General features: G+C 43.1%; 1 protein-coding gene across 1 annotated transcript in view; it reads left to right on the forward strand.

Annotated features, from left to right (window-relative positions):
* The window catches only part of TBC1D8B (TBC1 domain family member 8B), a 783,045-nt gene extending 762,553 nt beyond the window's left edge, over positions 1–20,492 (forward strand). Inside the window, exons 20-21 of the mRNA XM_069212396.1 lie at positions 14,717–14,814; positions 16,893–20,492. Of these exons, the coding sequence (XP_069068497.1) occupies positions 14,717–14,814; positions 16,893–17,297 (503 nt within the window). The 3' untranslated portion in view covers positions 17,298–20,492. The remainder of the gene's footprint in view (positions 1–14,716; positions 14,815–16,892) is intronic.
* The last annotated feature ends 2,399 nt before the right edge of the window (positions 20,493–22,891 follow it).

Genomic DNA, 22,891 nt, shown 5'->3' on the forward strand with positions numbered 1-22,891 from the left:
CAATCAGTCTTTTGTATTGAGCCATCTAAAACAGTTACACTGGTTCCCAATGCATAAATGCATTAAGTTTAAAACCTTGATTCTGGCTTAACAAATATACCAAAACATTGGTCCAAAATATCTTAATAGGCAGATTTCAGCATAACAACCGAGTCAGGATCTGAGCTCCTGTAAAGCTAGGCTTTTTCGTCTCCCCACTTTTAGATTAAACAGAATGAGAGACAAATCTTTTCTTTTTTTGGCAGGTAAATTATTGAATAAACTCCCCTTATTGTGTAAGGTAGAGGTGGAAAGACACTTACAAAACTGTTAAAAACCTGGTTGTTAAAACCGTTTGCTCTTTTTGCTCAGCACAGGGGCACCTATTTAGGAAGCTGTTTGCACTTTATAAATCCAGTCACTCATTCATTGTCATTAAAGCATGTGGAACAGAGAAATGGGAGTCTCTCCCCCCTGGTGGCTTTGCAAACCTATCAAAAGGTACACAGAATTGTCACACAACAAAGTCCTCAACAGTGTTTAACCTTTGAGAAAGTTACAAAACCACTCACGGCACAGCACCCAGGGTTAGACCACACCCCTCTCAAGTTTAGGATGAAGTTCCACCTATATTGTTGACGCTTCCGCTTGAATGAATAAGGAAAATGTCCCTAACTAACAGGGAAGAAACCTGACTTCAGTATCCAATTTCTGTGGCCTACTTGCATAATTCCTGCAACTTCTGAGTACTTAATTCTTTTTAATTAACTTCAATATTTTGACGTATCCTTAAATTTCCATTGCACAGTTTTAAGTATCAGGTAATTCTATTTCTGCATAGTGCTCTCTTTCATGGGATTGACATATAGCGATTTGAATACCAATTAACATTTGCTGTATAAGTTAATTCTTGTATCAGAAAACTAACTGCGACACCCTTTTGCTACTAGACTATATTAAGAGGTTTAATTCAAGTCTGCATACCTGGAGAGATAGGGTGTGTTTTAATTGGGATGGCATGCTCTCGACGTATAAATCAAGAAAATAGGTCACAGAAAATGTTTGTTTTAGAGATCCTCAGAATATTGATGATTTAATTTTTAGAGATGTTTAATGATGTGGTATGAGAATAACACCAAATACTAGCCAGTTACAACAGCACTCTTGGTGCTTTCTTATAATGTGCTTTCATACTGGGAAAAGTAGTCCCTGTCACTCACAGAATGCTCCACCAAATATAGAAATACCATTAGCATTTCCTTGAAGCTTGAGAAAACACTTTGTACTTAAGGAGTCAGTGATAGTGAATCTAAAAAATAGATGTACCACACCCTACATGGGCCAATAAAGAAGAGCAACTTGAACACAGTTCAAGTAGTTTACATAATGAACTCAATCCCTGTAATTTTCACACAACCATCAATGGCTTGTGATTATTTATTGGAGTTTAAAACATAGAACCTATTTTTCCAACTCTTTTGTGTGGGGCAGTGAGAATTGGAGTGTCATCATGAAGTACAAGCAGGGTATCTCCTCATCTACATTTAGGATGGTCCTCATTGGTTTCTTTTAAGAGGCTTGTGAAGGTGAAGAGAGAACGTCCTTTGGTTATCGACAGTGAAATTCATGGTCACTACCTGCTTTATTATCTTAATTGTCTGGCAGTACCCAGACTACTATGCAGTATTCCAGGAGTAGTTCCTAAATGTTTCCATCCAGCTGCTCACCATGTCAAAACAAAGCATGATTCTATGGGAGATCTGATTATCAGCATGAGCAATCTGGGCTTTGAACAACAAATCCTAGGTTCTACTAAGTGTGACCATACTTTTGACCTATTGTTCTAATGTGACTTGAATCTTGAGGATACTGTCACCTCCTCACAGGTCCAGTCAGGCCATTCCATTGCAATGTGTTAGATTATCAAACTGAGCAAGAGCCATAAAAAACAGCACTACACTGTCTGTAGCCAGTTGGATGAGACCTCTAAAATACACCTAAGGTGAAGACTTTTCCAGCATATTCCAATAGACCGCTCTCAAACAAAATTGTACACCATATCTTAATCAACTTCTGAGCCACTTTGTAAGGAAATGCCTCCTTGCCCCCTAACTTTTTGCCTTTGCTGATGATAAGTTTTGATTGAAAGTGTGCTGGGACCCTGCTAACCAGGCCCCAGCACCAGTGTTCTTTCCCTAAACTGTACCTTTGTCTCCACAATTGGCACAACCATGGCATTCAGATAAATCCCTTGTAACTGGTACCCCTGGTACCAAGGGCCCTGATGCCACGGAAGGTCTCTAAGGGCTGCAGCATGTCCTATGCCACCCTGGGGATCCCTCCCTCAGCACATGCACACTGCCTCACAGCTTGTGTGTGCTGGTGGGGAGAAAAATATTAAGTCGACATGGCACTCCCCTCAGAGTGTCATGCCAACCTCACACTGCCTGTTGCATAGGTAAGTCACCCCTCTAGCAGTCCTTACAGCCCTAAGGCAGGGTGCACTATACCACAGGTGAGGGCATATGTGCATGAGCACTATGCCCCAACAGTGTCTAAGCAAAACCTTAGATATTGTAAGTGCAGGGTAGCCATAAGAGTATATGGTCTGGGAGTTTGTCAAACATGAACTCCACCGTTCCATAATGGCTACACTGAAAACTGGGAAGTTTGGTATCAAACTTCTCAGCACAATAAATGTACACTGATGCCAGTGTGCAATTTATTGTAACATACACCCAGAGGGCATCTTAGAGATGCCCCCTGAATACCAATACGACTTCTACTGTAGGCTGGCCTGTTTCTGCCAGCCTGCCACACACCAGACATGTTGCTGGCCACATGGGGAGAGTGCCTTTGTCACTCTGTGGCCAGGAACAAAGCCTGTACTGGGTGGAGGTGCTTCTCACCTCCCCCTGCAGGAACAGTAACACCTGGCGGTGAGCCTCAAAGGCTCACCCCTTTTGTTACAGCACCCCAGGGCATCCCAGCTAGTGGAGATGCCCGCCCTTCCGGCCACTGCCCCCACTTTTGGCGGAAAGGCTGGAGGAGATAATGAGAAAAACAAGGAGTCACCCACCAGTTAGGACAGCCCGTAAGGTGTCCTGAGCTGAGGTGACCCCTGCCTTGAGAAATCCTCCATCTTGAGTTTGGAGGATTCCCCCAATAGGATTAGGGATGTGCCCCCCTCCCCACAGGGAGGAGACACAAAGAGGGTGTAGCCACCCTCAAGGACAGTAGCCATTGGCTACTGCCTCCCAGACCTAAACACACCTCTAAATTCAGTATTTAAGGGCACCCCAGAACCTAGGAAACTAGATTCCTGCAACCTGAAGAAACAAGAAGGACTGCTGACCTACAAGCCTGAAGAGAAGGAGGAAGACGACAACTGCTTTGGTTTGTCTCCAACTTTGAAAACCTGCAACCAGCGATGCATCGGACAGGGACCAGCGACCTCTGAAGCCTCAGAGGACTGCCCTGGACTAAAGGGCCAAGAAACTCTGCTCAAAACCAGCTACTTCTTTGCAACAAAGAAGCAACTTCCAAAGACTGCACGTTTCCCGCCGGAAGCGTGAGACTTCTCACCCTGCACCCAACGCCCCCGGCTTGAGAGTCAGAGAACCAACACCTCAGGGAGGACTCCCCGGCGACTGCGAGCCTGTGAGTAACCAGGCACGACCCCCCCGAATCCCCCACAGCGACACCTGCAGAGAGAATCCAGAGGCTCCCCCTGACAGCGACTGCCTATAACAAGGGACCCGACGCCTGCAACCAGCACTGCACCAGCACTGCACCCGCAGCCCCCAGGACCCGTAGGAACCGAACGTCAGCGCAGGAGTGACCCCAAGGTGACCCTCTGCCTAGCCCAGGTGGTGGCTGTCCCGTGAAGCCCCCTCCTGTGCCTGCCTGCACTGCTAGAGTGACACCTGGGTCTCCATTGTTTTCTACCTGAAACCCAATGCCTGCTTTGCACACTGCACTGGGCTGCCCCTGTGCCGCTGAGGGTGTGTTTTGTGTGCCTACTTGTGTCCCCCGCAGTACTCTACAAAACCCCCCTGGGCTGCCCCCCGAGGACACAGGTACTTACCTGCTGGCAGACTGGAACCGGAGCACCCCTGTTCTCCATAGGCGCCTGTGTGTTTTGGGCACCTCTTTGACCTCTGATCCTGACCGGCCATGAGCTGCTGGTGTGGTAACTTTGGGGTTGCCTTGAACCCACAACGGTGGGCTGCCTATGCCCCAGTACTGAGACTTGTAATTGTTTTACTTACCTCCTAATCTAACCTTTACTTCCCCCCCCCCCCAGGAACTACTGATTTTTGCACTGTGTCCACTTTGAAAGTAGCTTATTGACATTTTTACAAAGATGTATATGATATTGCTTTTATTCAAAGTTCCTAAAGTATATAAGTGAAGTACCTTACATTTAAAGTGTTTACTGTAAATCTTGAACCTGTGGTTCTTAAAATAAACTAAGAAAAGATATTTTTCAATATAAAATTCTATTGGCCTGGAGTAAGTCTTTGAGTGTGTGTTCCTCCTTTGTTGCCTGTGTGTATACAACAAATGCTTAACACTACCCTCTGATAAGCCTACTGCTCGACAACACTACCACAAAATAGAGCATTAGAGTTACCTAATTTTGCCACTATCTTACCTCTAAGAGGAACCCTTGGACTCTGTGCACACTATTTCTTGCTTTGAAATAATAAATACAGAGCTAACTGCATACACACTTCCATGGTGAACTCCCTAGTACGCTTCACATTCTTGTAAGAAAAAATAAACATAAAACCGCTATCCATGCTGCAAGCAAACTGTACAAGAAAGAGCTGGCAATTCAGAAAAGGTAGAGTGCAAGACACTGTTAAAAGAAATCAGGCTCTTAGAGTGACAAATGTTATGTAAAATCCATGCAAGAGACACCGAAAAATAGAAAATTGTCAAAAGAAGGCTTACTGTATTAACCTGAGCATACAGCAGATCAAGTAAAATGTTAAACTGCTACAAGAATTTCACTACAGCTTCTCAAGTTAAAAACGTAATCATGCTGTTGGTCTGGACCCTTTCAGTAGGGTCATCACCAAATGTTTTGCCTTCACCCTCCTGTTGTCTGAACCTGTTTTTGCTGACTTTTAGGGCTCTGCACACTTTACCACTCCTAACCAGTGCTAAGATATTTGTGCTGTCTCACTAAAACATGATAAAATTGATTTACATCCTTTGGCACATTTAATTTACTGGCAAGTCCCTAGTAAAGTAGTCTTGCATTGACCAAGAGCCCTTAAATTAAATAGTACTAGTGGGCCTGCAGCACTTATTGTGCCACCCACGTAAGTAGCATGTTTAAACATGTCTCAAGTGTGCTGTTGCAGCCTGTGTGTGTATTTTAAACTGTCATTTCGGCCTGGCAAAATAAAACGTTTGCCAGGCCTAAACCTTTGTTTTTAATACATGTCACCAGTAAGGTAGGCCATAAATAGCCCATTGGGCAGAAAGCAGTGTATTTAAAAAGTTGGACATGTACTTTTAACTTTTAAATGTCCTGGTAGTGAGGAACTCTTTAACGTTTTCACTACTGCAAGGCCTGCATCTCCCATAGGATAACATTGGGTTAAAATATTACATTTAATAAGTGATAACTTTCAGTTGGGAGCAGGTTGCCATCCTGAGTTCCTGGTCAAGTCAGATTTTAATTCACAATTCTTAAAAAAGCTGTTTTTTTTATTAAGTTGGCATTTTCTTGTCCCAACCATTGGGTGTCTGCAGCCTGTATCCTTGGTCACAAACTAGGTGTACTTGGCAGTTGGTCCTTCTGTATTGCTCCCAGACACTGAGACAAAGGAGGGGTAGGTATTGACAGAATGAGCCATCTCTCGCTTGTTAGGGGGCAGAGCTTTCACCTATCACACTTGCACATCACAAAGGCTCTGCTTGAGCACACTCACAAAGGATTTGACTGTAGTCTTTTATGTCCTCAGATAAGCTGCATCCAGAGCAGAGAGGTAGGAAATTCCAAGTACCGCTAGGAATGTCTCCTACGTCAAAGCTGGCACTAAAGATAAACAGTGGATCTTCAGACGCAACTTTTCAGTACACCTCTGGACTTGTGAATACTACAGTAGAAGGACTGTTGTGCTTCTTTGCTGCCAGAACTACTGCTGGCCTGCTACTCTGCTGCCCTGCTTGCTGAGAAGGACAACTGGACCTGGACACTTCATCCCAGCCTGATGTGATCCCCAAGGGTCAGCTGACTGACCTCGTGTTGTGAGCTACAGGAACATAACAAACTCCAGAGGCTCCCTGCATCTCCCCAGCTGTTATGCTGCCTGGGCCTGCAACTGAACCTGCCTGAGCCCTGCTGGCCTCTGCTTGAGTGAGTTTTTGGTCCCCAAGAGGTGTCCCACAGGTCCTGGACCCTTGGTGTGGTGTCAGTTGAACTCCTCCTCAAAGAAAAGGACAAATCCAGAGATTCTGGGCTCTTTGTGACCATGAACAGGCCTCTCCATGCCAAGATCTTGCCACCTGCTAACGTGAAGTTCCAGTGAACCGGACTCTTCACATGATAGCGACCACCAGCGATGCCCGGCAATGCAAGATCCGTACTTTGTGCTACAGCATCGACAGTCCGTGGTGACTGCCAATGGGAATGTCCAGCAACAACCGTCTGCGATGCCAGGCAGAATCTTTGCGCTACAGCAACAACGGTCAGTGACACCGAGCCTGCTCTTTGCCTTACCTTGACTACCATTCAACAATGCTCTCCCTGCTCCTCATAGCCCCCTCCACTGCAAACGGAACTCTTCACACTGGACGTTTGGAAACAACTCTTTCAGCGGGACTAACCTGTTCCCCTTTATCAGCCCTGCGCGCCATCGCTATCAGCCTGAACTTGTGACTTTCATCTCAGTTCTCACAACCTTTTTGCTTTAAGGTGCTGTACTTACCTTAAATCTTTGAAATTTTATATTTCCGGTTCTACTGACTAGATCTGCGTCATTTTGGTGTAAATTATATGTTAGATTCTGCTCTATTTTTCTAAATTGGTGTGGGATTTTTCTTGTGTTGTGTTTTCACTGTTTGAAGCGCTGCATAAATACTTTACACATTGCCTCTAAGTTAAGCCTGACTGCTTTTGTGCCAAGCTGCCAAAGAGGAAAGCACAGGCTAATTTGGGGTTTGCGTGTGTTTCACCCTGACAGAGATTGTGGTTTCTGCTTGGGTAGGGTTTCACCCTCTTCAAGCAATAATTCAATTTCCTGCACGTCCCATCCCAAGACATTGGTTACAATCTTCTTGAGCTCTTTGCTAACAAAGTGGATGCCATCAACCACAAAACTGATGCCCAAACTGAAGTTGAAATGAGAAATTGAACGTTCAATCACCATTATGACCCTCTCAGCTTTCTCACCTATGTCAAATGGGGACCTGACCTACTTGCTAAAAAACATCAAAACCTGCTTGGGTCCCTTACAATATTTGCCACTCAACATTATCAAGTCACAAATTAACTATATAGCCAAATTCTAACTGATGACGCAAATTATTTCCTGCATAATGGAATGGTGCCAGACAAACTGAATAAAGTTATTATCATATCACTCCTTAAAATACCTAAAGCAGTTCTACTGATTTATCCAACTACCACCCAATTTCAAAACTTCCCATTGAGGCAACATTCATAAAAAAGTAGTGACAAAACGACTACAGGCACCCAGTGAAGATCTATCTCTTCTACACGGTCAACAGTCAGGATTCAGCCCTGCTAGAAGAAAATAATTGTCCCATATCACCATTCTTGAGATTCAGGAAGAGATATTAAGAGCTTTCTTTGGCAACCAGTCTGCATACTTAATCCTTTTGACCTGTCAGTGGCTTGAGATAATGTGGTTCACAACATCCTGATCTACCACATGGCAAATACTGTGGATATTATGCGGTATGACTTGGCATGGATTACACAGTTCCTGCATAACTGCACACAACAAGTTGCCCTTGCTGTGAACTGCTCTATATGGTACACTGAGTCATATTGCTGCCCTGCCTTTTTAATGTGTACCTCAACCCACTAGCTCATGTGATCAACTCTGTTTCAAACTTACACAGATGATTCCACATCCTGATATGCATAGGAGGCATAGGGAATAAGGCATATATCATGTCATGGTTCACATTGATGTAGGAATAGAGGAGGCGAAACTCCTCTGTCTCAAAGGATCAGAAACCAGGGTATTTCTCCTCAGCAAGTCTGACCCAGGGACGCTCCTGTTCATTGGCCAGTCATTGATGGGGTTTCATTCCAACCTAGTTCTCAAAGTTAGAAACTGTAGGAAAGTAGGATCTTTCTGACATGGTTGCCTCCACTTTTTCCCTGGTGTCAGTGTGTTTTGACTGTAGTACACTGGGATCCTGCTAACCAGGACTCCAGTGTCTGTGTTCTGTCCCCTAAATTTGGTTGGTAAGTACTTCTTACACCCATAATTGGTATACTGGTGTCCCACTGTAAGTCCCTAGTATATGGTACTTAGGTACGCAGGGCATTGGTACACCAGGGTCCCCCATGGGCTGCAGCATGTATTATGCCACCAATGAGAGCCCATGCAAACTGTGTCTACATGCTTGCCATTGCAGCCTGTGTGAAATGGTGAATGTCCCTTTCACCCCAGATATAACTTGTACCTTATATCGTGGTCACTGCACTTCTGACCCTATAAATCACCCCTAAGGTAAGCCCTTCAGCCCAAGAGCAGGGTGTATGGTTCGGAGTGTTAGGGTACCCAAAATCGAGAAGAGGTAACCCTACAAACCCCAGACTCAATTTTCTGGGATTTATAAGTGCTGTGAAGCCATTTTAAGGTAAGTAGTGGACAGTGGTCATCACAAGATGTCCAACTACATAATGGTGTCACAGAACCTAGTCATGTCTGGTATCAAACATGTTGGAATCATGCAACAACACGGGTCCCAGTGTTAGTTGTATGATACCATGCACTTTGGAGGTTCCTTAGAGGATCCCCCATGTCTGCCTATGTAGCCTTGCAAGGTCTGTGTGCAAGCCAGTGCTGCCGCCGACCCCAGACACTGTTCTGCCCTCCTGCTGCTGAGCTTAATTCGGGCTGGGCAAGGCAGAACAAAGGATTTCCTGTAGGGGAGAGGTGTTACCACCTCTCTTTAAGAAATAGGTGTCTGTGGGCTAGCTAGGGTGGTGTCCCAGAGCACCACCAGAGTGCTTTGAAGGGCTTATTTGGTTCCCTCCTTGCAAAACTGGTTTCTTCCAGTGCAAAAGCCCACAGGCTCCCCCTCTGGCATGAAACACATAAAGGACAGGGGAGTGGCCACCCCCCTGTCCAGAAACTCCTCTAGGGAGGTGCCCAGGGGTCTGCCAGGTGGCCACTTGATTCTACCATCTTGGAAACAAGAGGAGCAGAGGCCCCTGGGAGCATCTGACTGGTCAGTCCAGTAGGGTAGCATCCCTTCAAGCCCCCTCTCCCCCAGATCAGTGGGTCATCGCAGATAGTCATCCAACACCCTTCCTGGGTTACTTAAAGGCTCCCCTGAGGTTGTGACCCTAGATTAATCTACAAGATCCGTCTTCAAGGCTCTTCTGCAACCTGGACACCGGATCTTGCACCCCAACAGTGACAACCGGTTTGTGGATCCTGCTGTCTGATGGACTCCTCAAGGCTGTGCAACACAGGTGGTGGTTCTGTGGCTCTCCAGAGGTCTGAACTGTCTTCTTTGCAAATAGGAGGACATTGGTTCCTCTTTGAAACTGTTGGAATGGAACCCCGGTGCAGCGCGTCTGTTTGTCATTGCCAAAGCTAGTTGGCTCTTAAGTCCAATGACCTCCAGCCTCAAACATCACACAGCTCCAAGATCGATTTCCTCCCTGGAACTCATGCAACGTGGGCATCCATCTTCTTTGTGCTACTGAGGCCTCCTCTCAACTCCCTGTGCCTTCTGTCAGAGGATCCTCTTGGGGTCTTCATCGATTCCTGCTGGCTCTGCCCTCTGCTGGGGGCTGGCCCTGACTTACCTGTGAAGGTTGAGTCCCTTGGATCTTACTGGTCCCATCTATTGCAACTCTTCGTGCATCCTTCCACTTGTTTTTGTCAAAGCTTGTTGGTGGCCCTGACCCTTCTGCAATTTGACGACCGGCTTGGGACAGCATGTGGACGACTCCTGGGAACCTTCTGCATTGCCTGGATGCTACAGCTGTTTCACCGTGACAGCCATCCAACAAAGAAGTACCCCTAAGAAGGGTGGGCATTGCACTCCTGCACCCCCTGGGTGACTACAGGTGGTTTGGACTCTGTCCACTCTTTCCTCAGGTACTCTTTGTCCAGAATCCATGCCTGGGTCCCACCGACCTGGTCCATGGGTCACTGCAGCTGCTGAACAGCCGAGGTCCTCATTGACTTCAACAGGAGGTTCAGACACAAATTCACCCGTATGCACCTGGGCTCCCCGGTGTAGGTACTCCACTTCTCTGTGTATCCACGGGTGGGGGCATTCTTGAACCTTCCTTGCTCCACCAGGTTTCCTCAAGGTCCTCTGGGAAGGGTCCTTGTGCACCCTTTTTCCAACTGCAACTATCCTGTGTTATCCTATGGACACCGACGCTAAGTAACACCTCTGCATATGAGCTTCTGGAGAAACTGTGCTACTTACCTCTGGTGCTCTAATATTTCCCCAGGCTTAAGGATCCTTGAGTATTAGTCTTGTCTGGTTGTACTGCTCTTAACCCATTTTTTTAGTATATGGTTTGGCACCCCCATAGGGGCCCAAGTCATTTTATGCTTTTACCTGTTTTAAGTATATTTTGTGTGTACATATCTGCGGTTAGGAGATATACCAAAGTTATTTTAGTGCCTGTGTGTTAATAAATAATACTTTCTTTTTCTAACACTTGGTGTGGTTCTTTCTTGTGTGTAAATCACTGACTGACTATGGTTATTGCAATTGCGTTACACTCCCTCTGATAAGCCTTAGTTGCTTTCCACAGCTACCCTTTGAGAGCTTTGGTTATTGGAAACCACTTACACTAGCACCAAGGGTTGCCTGGACTCACCTATAAATGTGCACCATATGCTGTGACAGCCTCCTACAGAAACCTCATCAAGTGAGTCCAGCATCTTGGACTACAGAATACTTTTTGAATAGGCTCAGTAAAATAACAATGGTGGTAGGTTTTCATTGCAGGTTCCTTGGTTTCATCACACCTAAACTATCACAATAGCATACCCTCAAAAACCTACACTGGTTTACAGTGATGCAGAGGGTAACCTTCAACAAGGTGTGTGTTAGCCACAGACCATTTTGGATGCTGAGGACGAAATAGGGTGTCTTCAGATGCACTGGTGACTAACTTGAATAGGTGGATGAACGTTTTTTCCAAGGAGTTCACCTGTATCTGCAGCAACCAGGAGATCCAACAAACCTGTAGGTGGAACGCGATATGTGAGAAACTGGATTCTGCCAAAGAAAGACCAATCAAATGCCTGGAAATAAAAGGCAAGATTTTTTTATAAGCTCTATCTTTGGAAGATGACCGAATGAGACTGCAGATTATTCATGTCCATACAAGAGCTGTTCCCTTACTAAAGGACCAATGCACGTTTCCCATCTTACAATGTAGCAATACATACAACCCAGGAAGGAAGCTATCTCCACGTGCTGCCCATACTTCCATATTGCATTAAGCCATCAAAGACCCAAACTATGGGACAAGCAGGCAAGCATCAGGATCTACCAACAAAGCTTGCTCAGTGCTTTTAATAGGGATGTGTGGGCTAGAGTTACACCAAATCAGTATGGCTCTATATCTGTCTTGGCCCAGATTCTCAGAGTACTGACAGTGGTACATCCTATCTGCCGTACTCATCTTTATATTGGTACAGCAGTAAAAGCATGTCCAATTAATCCAAAACTGATAAAAACCCACTCCCTTAACCTACCAAATTGGCTCGCGAATACTTAAAAGAAAGTCAATGGAGCCACAAAATCAATTAAAGTTGCAGCTAAGATAACATACAGGTATCCTCCAGAGCTAAGCCAAAACCTTGGAATTCAGAAGTAAAAGGGGCCAGTTAGCAGTGCAAATCGTCAAGCATGTGATCGAGATAGTAACAGCATACAAGAACATGGCCTTAGTTTTGCATCAAATGGTCTGATAGACCAAGTCCGCACAATGACTAGGTCACCAGATTTAACAGTTGGTATAGAGGGAAGTCAGTGAAACCAGCACTATGAATAAAGGACTTGCACAATTTTGGTTTTCCTTATGAGAGGTTGGGCGCAGTGCCTGTCCTGTCATGAGCAATGCACTGTTTAATTGGTGGGGGTTTTTTTCTGAAAATTTTATCCATGACTTAGCCCCTCATTATCAGTTTGGCGGGTGGAAAAGGCTGCCCGCCACACTCCCACCACTTACCACCACTGCGGTTCCCTTCCAGCTGCCCCTATTAAGAGTTTCCCGCTGAGTCAGCAGGCGGATATAGAATTTCCACCCACTGGCCCAGCGGGAAACAGCCCACAACATTGACGCTGGTTCATAAGAGAGCCAGCGGCAATGTTGCGGTGCGTAGGGTGCACCAGCACCTGCCACACTTTTCACTGTCTGTCAAGTGCTCCCCAGGGGATACGCTGCATCGCATCTCTGCCAGCCTTTATACGACTGTGCTACCGCCATGTAAAAGCTGGCGGAGAAGGGACTCGTAATAGCCAGAGCAGCACTGTTTGCAGCGATGCCCTGGTGGATCAGGATCGCCAGACCGACCATAAGTCGTGATCTGGCAGTTCTGGCGGTCTGACCGTGGCACAACTGCCATGGTCGTAATGTGGCTGCCGTACTGCCACATTGGCGGCGGTCCATCTGCCACTGCAGGCCTGGAGGTCTTCACCACCTTGTTGTGTTCTCAGTGAATTTCTGATGTTTTTTTGAACCTCAGTTAATATCTTATGAGCACAATAAACCATCACTAACCTTTAAAGCTTTTTTATGATACATTATATCTAATATGGAACTTTAGTATTTCACAAAGCAGACCACCCCCCTCATGAGACACACCTCCACTTCACATGCCTTGTGTTTTCTCAGTGCTATTACATGCCCTTTTCTAAATTTTTTGTCGTCTGCATTCCAGTTTCTTCCTTACTTTAGGAATTGTTAATTGTATGTCTCTATGTCTGTACAGTTGTGACTGAATATCCAATATTGGGCATAAGTTAGATTGTCCCGCGAGCTTTAGGATGATGGCATAATGAAGCAACAAGTTTTTATTTGTTATGTGTACTCTGGTGATTGGTTGGCTAAGAAGTTGAGAGTAATGATCTCATTGTGATAGCAAATTTTAAGAATTATATCTGCAAGACTCTGTTATGACACTCCTGTACTACGACACCTGAACTACTGTATCCTATCTGCGTGTGTTTTTATAGAATCAGTCTTGATGAACTTACTTTTACTGAAACACCTGCAGAGTCTGAGACATGAGGCTGATTATTTTTTAGCGTGTGGTAGGAGCATGAAAAAACGTACACCAGATTGGTAGTCCACTCCTACTCAATTTTAAATTACATCAGTAGTTTCTTTCTACAAACTTCCTTGACACTTCTCACAGCTTCCCCTCATAAAGGTATCATCAACAAGAGGTCCCTACAGTAATAGGTTCATAGATTCCTCGATGTATCCCAGCGGTAGATGGGTAAACCTGATGATGAAACATGCCATAAGAGGTCGGTAAGTTTCATCATCCTTTAGGAACTGCGGTCCTCTACTCTACATTTGATTATTGATTTTAACCCTCATTGGATTACCTGATGTGTATGTGTTATATAAAGCTTTGTTTATGGAGTGTGCTGGGTTACCTCTTTTCAGCTGAAAAACTCACTGTGGATGGTGCACCTAAATTGTAATTTCTAGTTGGAGTGGACCGATAGATTTAGCTTGTGATCAAGCCATATGTTCAACACACTTTGCAGCCAACATCTGTTGTGCACAGTCTTTGGAATGGTAGCAAGGTCCTGCATCCAAATTTCCATGCCTTGCTGCGCATGACCTCTGGCCATTTGTTGAGGGGGTTGACAGCTGTGCCAGGCCAGTGGCCAAATCCTGCTACAAATCCACCATGTGGTCAACTCCCACTGCATGTAGCTTGGAGATTTGCTAAAAATACATGTTAAATGCCTGCCAAATATAGAGCAAAGTTGTAATTTTGCACAAAGTTATGAGCAGATAAAAAAACTTTTTAGCTGGTAAGTTAGCCATAAAACGTAAGCCTTCAAAGTCCATCTGATCCCTTTTATACGCAATATTTAAAAAAAGTAGTTAACAGATTTACAGCTAAACCAAAAAAGCACCTTATCTTAGCACACATCTGGTTCTGTCAGGTTTACAGTAATTCGGTCCAGGTGTATTTGTTGTAGTTGAGATTAGAATGCCCCATGGCAACTAAAATGGTAATGATAATTTTTTTTTCACTCTGCTTGATTTTAGGCTGCATACAAGAAACTGCATGAAATTTGACATGATGAAATTTAGCCGAATTAACTAAGCAATTGCTACATTTCTTGCAGATTCATCAAACATTTCTAAGGTTGTTGGGAAGCCAGAACAGGCTTTTAAATGGGAAAGTTTAGCGTAACCATAATTAAATAGCTGCCATCACTCACTGTGTGAGTTATATATTGTTTTTTAACATTGCATCTCCTTCTTTAATGCTTTGCACATCACCAGGCAAAGGGAAGATTGACATCCAGGCTTATTTGAAACAATGGCAAGAGGAATTGGTGAAAAAAGAAGAAAACATTAAGGATTTGCCAAGAATGAATCAGGTAAAAATGATATCCCCTTTGTTTTGTTTGCTGCTGCAGTAATTTGTGTATATGTGGGGCATCATTTGGATGGGGCACCCACAAGTTATGATGTGTACAAACATCAATCAGTGCATGTGTAGAGGATGGATCTTTCTGTGCACCCACTCGCATATTGTATGGGCCAATGAGAAATACACAGGTGCAGAAGCAGTTATGTTCCTTCACTGAGTATGTATTTTGATTACTCTAAGTCTACTCCCAAGGTTCGAAGGCAGTGAGATGGACACTATTCACACAATGTATCACCTGTAAAACCAAGCATTAAAAACTCCTATTTTGATATTTTGTGTCTTTACAGTTGAAGTTGACACACACATTCAGATTCCTCGCCCCTTTGGATGGCAGACATTATCACAAAATTATATCCTTGTGAGAGCATCTTAATAGTGCATTTTCTCGGTTTGTCCTCGATTTAAAAAAAAAAAAAAAAAGAAAAAAAAATCAAAAAACCTTCAGTGGTTTACACTCCCTGTTGTTTTTCAGTCCAGATTTCCTCTATGACAATAATAGGGAATCTAGAAGTTTGACAGTCAAGAATATGCCAGCTAGAGTTTTAAATTTATTATATCTTACCAAGAGAGTCACATATTCTCTCCAAAACGTTTACACCATAATTAGCATAGCCACATCACCTTCATACATTTAAACAACAGTAGAGAGTTTTGAACTGTCCATCCTCACAATTGTCTTTCTCAAACAATTCGGATCTTAATCTAGACTCGCTATCAGATTGTTCTAATGTGCCAGTTTGAGTAATGGATACACATGCACCATCTTTATCACTTGCTAAATTGAATACAGAGGGCTGTTATATTGTATATCATACACAGAGCCCTTAAATCAACAGAGAGAAATATCATCAGAGCTTCTTACTTGTTCTTTTGAGATTTCATGCATGTTATGTTATAACTCAGAGTGCTTGAACTGCCACATGTACCTTTCGTCAGCTTTTTTGTGTTTGATACAAAGGTGTGATACCTTGTAGGAAGTGCTTCCCATACTTGTCTTCTAACCAATGAAGTGCATATGGCGTACTCCATTTAAATAGTCTGAGTCTTACAGCGATACATCTTCACACGTTTTTAAAGTCATTGCTTGTTGTAGTGAATAGCTATCTAGGTTTGCACACAACCCACTGATTTTGATAAATAGACCTCATTTATTCTTGACTGAAGGTCCACTACATGTATCTGAATTCAGTCAAAGCATAAATTCTAGTGGTGGGTGCCGAATTGGTTGAGATCATCCAATTGGAGTGGCCTGTTTTAGCTTCAGTGCTGAAAGTTCCCATTTTTACTTCACGTAAACAAAGTATTCACCAGTGGAATTTAATGTGCAGAGATCTCCCAGGTAAACCACATACGGTGAGTGCAAGCCTCAAGTTGAAAAAGCAGTACTATACATACCCTATCTAAACTCCCCCTGCCTTGGGGCTTAGTCCAAAACTAGATTTAAGATCCACACATTACATGCCCACCAGTAATCTCTTATTGTCCATTGCCTATGCAGTTTGCCTCCCACAGTTTAAGCTCAAAGATAAATCTCTAGCAGATCCTTTGGAGTGCAGAGCCCTAGGAGCCCTAAAACGTTCAACCCAATGGTTGAAGGAATATAAAATTGCTTGTTCTTCAGAAACATATACAGCACAGTTCACAAAATTGGAGATTTGCTCCCCTAGGATTACTCCCAATCATGAATCAATTTCTGTACTTTTATTACTTTCAAAGGGCATAATGTAAAAGCCCTGAACACTTTAAACTTTTGCGTTTTATTGGTCTACAATTGGCCTGGTTGTTAAAGAGTTGTGCATGGTGGCAAAGAAGAGAATATATATTGGCCTGAAAAAATAATAATAGAAGGCAATGTTGTTGCATCTCCATAACATTTTATGTTAAGTTGGTTGTGTTAGGTAACTTTAGATGAGATGGATGGGAGAAGCTGAGTTTATGAAATATGAATCAATTGAAGAATACATAAGCACAAATATTTAGGAATAATTTAATTTTTACTCTTGTTTCCCACATTTTCCAATACAGTTCCAGTTCATTCAGTTCTCAAATACTTTGTACAACTTATTCCAAGGAGACCCTGAAGAGGAACTGATGTATCGGGCCATTGCTGCTGTTACCAGCCTCTTGATCAAAATGGAAGAAGTTGGCCGCATTCTACAAAGTCCCACTGCACCAGCAAAAATCAAGTCCTTTGAAGCAGAGTCAGAGAATGAACCTGTTTATCACCCACAGGAGAGTGGTGCACCGGAACTGACTGAAAAATCCCCCCAGCCCAAAGTAGTCAGTGGCTGGTCATTTTCCTTTGAGCAGATCCTTGCATCCTTGTTAAATGAACCAGCACTGGTCCGTTTTTTTGAAAAATTCATAGATGTCAAAGCAAAGCTAGAAAATGCTAAATCCTCACAACTAAGAGTTAGGACGAGAGTATAGTTGTAATTTTTATCTGCACCAATCCATCTGTATGTCACCAAATGGCCATATTCGGTCTATTGTTTTTCAACAAGGAGGTGGGAGCATTGATTCGACAGATAGTGCACACTTTGGCTACTACTCTTACACTTTATTGTCCTCCAAACCACTTACAAACATTAACCATTACCGGTTTCTACTTTCCCAACAGCTGTTGGAGTAATCAGTGTACCATTGGTTAAGTTTACATTAAGGGTGAACAGTTCACACTTCTATCTTCTCTTCCTCCTTCCGGATTGTATCTCCGCAAAAGGTTTACAGATTTTATGCATGGTCTTTGTTAAAGGCCCCTACTTGTTTTTTCAGAAGAAAATATGTTCACTTTTTATGTTTCCTGCTCAGTGAAATTACAGAAACAGCCATATTATATACTTAATATTTTAATGACTATACCATGCTTTTGAGTCTCTGTTTTGGCAATCTTGAACTATCCAGACTCTGAGCACAGACACCTTTGTCCCCATTTTAGGGCTAACTGTGGTACTGTATTATTAAGCACCTTATTTTTGACTGTTTTGAAAAGGAAAATTATTTTGTTGCGCAATGGAGCATTCATTTGCATGTTCTTCTAGGTAAGAACTAACTGCTCTTTTTTATTTATTCAGTTTTTTTTCCAAGTCATTGCTGTTCTTTGCGTTAAAACGTGCTTTATAGTCTGTTTAGTTGTTCTGAAAGTGTGCATGGAAAAATTATAAAACCCTATGAGTTGTACTTAACTTCTGTCTAACAACATAAGTGCAAAGAATACACTTGAGCTGTAATGTCTAGCACACGCAAAGAGCTGTCCAGTACATGCCCTTGCATTGTGCAGCATTGCATTTGCTGCTGTCATGAACACAGTCTCCTTGCATAGTTGTCATGTTCTGAAACCATCTCAGGGCTAAACTGAGTATTTGACAATATTTTGCTAATACCAGCGATCTATCCACAGTATAGATAACCAACCATCACCCAGGAGAAACTCAGCTACAGTTCCTCTTTTTATTTCTCAAATCTCAGATTTTTAAAATCTTCTGTAGCTACAACTTTCACTGATCCCCACTGCACATTGCTTGTAGAAATTGTACTTGATAACCTTTGATAACCTTAGTGCATCAAACTACTTCGCAATATGGGGGGTGGAGCGTGCAGTTAGCACAGTACGCCGACGACCAAACGAAAATCCACAAAGAAATAATACTCTCTCATAAAACTTGAGCCTTGCTTTAATCAGCAAACTGTGCAACCAGTACTGACACCTTCAACAATACCACCAAAGGCAGCATCTTCATAAATATTGCCTTAGCCGTTAAATACAAAATAGGACCATATTGCATGTTACCCTTTGTTAAAGATGGCCCTCTTTGCAGTCTCTCCCCCAAACATTTACCTTTACCCTCCACTTTTTGCTGAAATGTGTTATTTTTGGATTTAGGACTCTGTGTACTTTACCAATACTAACCTGCGCTAAAGTGCTTCTGCTGTCTCACTTAAGCATGGTAAAAGTGTCTTACACCTGATTGGAATACATAATTTACTTACCACTCCCTTGTAGAGTGGTATACCATATATCCAGGGCCTGTAAATTCAGGCAGACCTTCTATTGTCACTAGAGCAGGGACAATGTACATAAAAGGTTAAACATGTACTTCCAAGTTTGACATGTGCTGATAGTGGAAAACTCCTAAATTTGTTCTCCAATACTGTGAGGTCTACCTCTCCCATTGTTTAACAATGGGTTGCCTTATTACATTTAGTACATGCTAACTTTTCATTAAGAACAGGTAAGCATTTCATGTTTGGTGTCTGATTAATTGTAATTAAAAATTCTCTTTAATGGTAAAGTCAGACTTAAGTTACAATTTTGAAAGTGCCACTTTTACCAAGTTGGCATTTTCCTACCCTATTTGGTGCCTGCAGTCTGTTCCTGGGTTGCGTGACGGGTGTAGTTGGTAGTTGGACTTTGTTTCAGAAAGCCACACAGTTGGGGGATGAGGTGTGCCTGGAGTTGCCATCACGGGCAGAATAGGGGGAGGAGGGGAGCAGAGCTGGGACCAGTCCCACTTCTAATGGAATAGGCCGTGCTCTGCCTTCACACAAGGGACTTGTCACCCTGTGTTGTTCATGCACACAGCCAGGAGCTAGGGCAGGGGAAGCAGGAAACTTCAAGCTTTTCAAAGAGAATTCACTAGACACTTCTTCTTTAAAGACTGCACCCAGTATAAAAATAGGACCCTGAGACTTACTCTTCAGTTCACTTTATGGCCCTGTAGAATAACTCTGAGGGCTCCTGCTGCTGTGGCCTGCTGTATACCTAACCCCTCAAAGCCTGCCTTGCTGCTTGAACTCTGTTCAACTACTTGAACCCAAGAGTACCAGAGTAACTCCAAGGGCTAGTTGGCTCGCCTCCTGATCGGAGCCTCAAGGGCAGAAAAAGCTCCAACCATCTTGAACCAGCATGTAGATGCAGCCTAAGTGAATCCCAACTCCGCAAAATGTGTCTCTCCAATTTTGGATCCTTGGCTGTTTTAAAGGTGCGCAAAATCCAAAACTAGACTTAGGACATTTTTGGCTAAAAATTGCTCTGAGGACCGTGGGAAGTCAGGGATCAGCCCTCTCCTATATCAGCGCAAGTTGCATCGCCGGTTTGTTTGACTTTGTGGCAGCTTCTGCTACATTCTCTGCAGCAGCAAATCCTGTTCAACAGTCATTCACCAGAGGAGTATTCCGCCTCCTGGAACTCTTGTTGACTACAGCCTCCAGCATCACCATGCTGGAGATTTTTGACTTCCAAGAAATAGACCCAGTCCGAATGTACAAATATTCACTGCTACTGAATCCACCCCTACTGAATCCAGCAGCCCCCCAACAGCGTCTCCTTGGAAATTGCCTGCTGCCTTGCCCCGCTGAACTTCTACCTTCTCAGAAAATTTTTGTTGAAATTTATTTTTAGTCAGAAGGTAAGTGCCGAGAAGTTCTGTCTGACTCGCACTCCATTGCTGTCAGCCATATTTTCCGACTTTGACCGAGACTAACGTGATTAGATAGCCGCGGTTGGCACTTTAATATTTTAGATGCTGTTTTTTCACCTTAAACTTCACTGGTCCTGTTCTACTGACTGGATTTTTGTTCTTTTAATTTCAAATAATTTAATAAAATGTACTCTATTTTTTTAAAGTGCCGTGGGATTTTTCTTGTTGTGTTTTCACTTTGTTGCTGTTTGTGTGCTGCATAAATACTTTACACATTTCCTCTAATGTAAGCCTGTTGGCTTTTGTGCTGCTACCAGAGGATTAAGTGCAGGTTAATTCAGCGTGTTTTGCAGTTTATCCTCATGGGTATTGTGGCTGTTGCTTGAACAGGGGTCATCCTCCATTCAACAAACAGCCTGATTTCTCACAGCCTTTATGTATTTTCTTTTATATTTTATGTTTATGTTGGGGCAATTGGCTTCAATATGGAGGTGACTGCAAACACTTATATAGTGGACCATACTGTTTGATGGTCTGTTGGGAAAAATGCAAGAAAAATACATCATTTTGTTGTTAAGAGTGAAAACATTTAGAAACAAATGCTTTGCTTTATAATAAAGTATTATGTCTGTAGAAGTGTGAGATTGTTGACACTGTTCTCTGCAAGGCTCACTTAGCAGCAGATACTTATTGGAAATAAAATGATCAGGATTTGCTTGCCTTTTATGAATAGAAAATACAATAAATAATGGAAAAGACTAACACTGTGCAGAAAAGTTTGGGTATGTCATTTTGGTGATGGCACCCATATTTCACGTGAAACCTATGAAATATTTTGCTTATTTTATGGTGCTCTATGCAATATGGGGTTTTGTGCAATAAAACAGCCCAGACTTGTAATACGTACATGTAAAAAACGAGGTTATTAATGTGGGAGGAGGGCACCTACACCAACTCAAAAAGCCCACTCTGGTTAGATCAGTTCACAGGTCTGAGAGAATCTCTGCTTAACCTCTCATAGCTATGGAAGAAGCTGCAGGAAATCCCTAGAGAGGTGCTTGTTGAGTAAACAGTACCAACAATTATAAAGTAAAGAATACCGCACCGAAAGAAAGACACCAATATTATCAAAATAGGACAAGGAGAACCAGAGATATGAATGTTGAAGCTTCAAGTCAGTGCGCTCCTACAAGACGGTAAGCTCTATGGAACAACAACATTTCCTGGCAAACTGGGACCTAGGTGCAATTAAAGTTCTACGACAATGAAGCAGAGGTCAATTACACCAAGTGAGTGTCAAACGTTTTACCTTCATACTTAGTATCCAACTTCTGGAAAATCTTTTTATGGTCAGCACTGCAGCCTGTAGGTCCTCCGGGCATGCTGCTGGGCACAAAGCCTCTCTCCTGCAAGGTCTAGTTCTCTTAAGTGAGCCATGCCTTCTTGGAGTCTGGAGTCCCTGAAGCAGTAACATGAGGTAAGCCACTTGACCCTTGGAGAGCAGTTACAGTCCTTGGGTACCTGCAGGATTGAGTAGTCCTCGAGTCCCCTTGTGGAGTCCTCTTCTTCCATTAGGAATCAGGAGTCTTCTTCCAGCAAAACAGCTTCTTCAAATGGAGTCTTGCCAGATCCAGGGTTGTTCAGAGGGGTGGTAGTTTATGTACCAGATTTATCCTGAACACTAGTCAGGGTTTAGGGATCATATTCCACCTAATCCTAACAATGGTCTTGCATTCGTCCACTTTCTTTCGCAGCGCTTCCTCTTTGTGTCACTGAAAAATTACCCAGTATCCCATGTTTCAGCTTAGCAGGACCCAGCTTTCCTGTGGCCTAGAGCCTGACTATCTATGTTGTATTTGCTTTAAATAGTAAAATGCTTCCCTGGTGTCTCAAAATTAAGATTGCTAAAGCTGCCCTTTGATCTGAGAACTATTGCTGTCCATTCCCAAATGACTAATCCCTGTTTAGTGATCAAAAATTGACACCCATTGGTATTTCCTAGAGTCGGACATACGCCATTGTTCTCTGTGTCAGAGTTGTTAACAGTTCTAATCAAGGATGCGTATTTCAGGTATTGAGGTATGATGAGGGGCACAACTGAGTTTAAGCCAGTTCTTGCACTGGCAGCCTAAAGTATATTTTTTCAATGTTTCTTATCAGTTTCCGTTATCGAAAGTCTCATATTCCCATTAAGTCATATTTGAAAAAATACAGGGAAATAACTTTGAAGCATTTTTCTATCCTTTTCCTAAATGGAGGTGGAAAATTATTATGGCAATCCCACCTATGCCTGCTAGAAAATATCAAGCCAGATCTTCACCGTGAAATATATTTGGGATTGTATTTCACTGTGTGAGCACACGAACAACAATATATAGTATGGCTTATCTTTATATATTACCACCCTGCCCCGTGGGCTTACATGCCACACTTCATGGGTGACTAATGAATATATATATATTAATATAGGCTTTTTCTACATGACAAAGGCATTTTTTCTGCCATGTGTCACTGCAATGCATTTAAATTACAGCCTAACCACTGTGCTTATTGCAGAAATCTTTTTGGCACATGGGTGGTGTAAATATGCACTGCAGCCCACAT

This window comes from Pleurodeles waltl, chromosome 2_1, assembly GCF_031143425.1.
Source record: "Pleurodeles waltl isolate 20211129_DDA chromosome 2_1, aPleWal1.hap1.20221129, whole genome shotgun sequence".
Lineage (NCBI taxonomy): Eukaryota > Metazoa > Chordata > Amphibia > Caudata > Salamandridae > Pleurodeles > Pleurodeles waltl.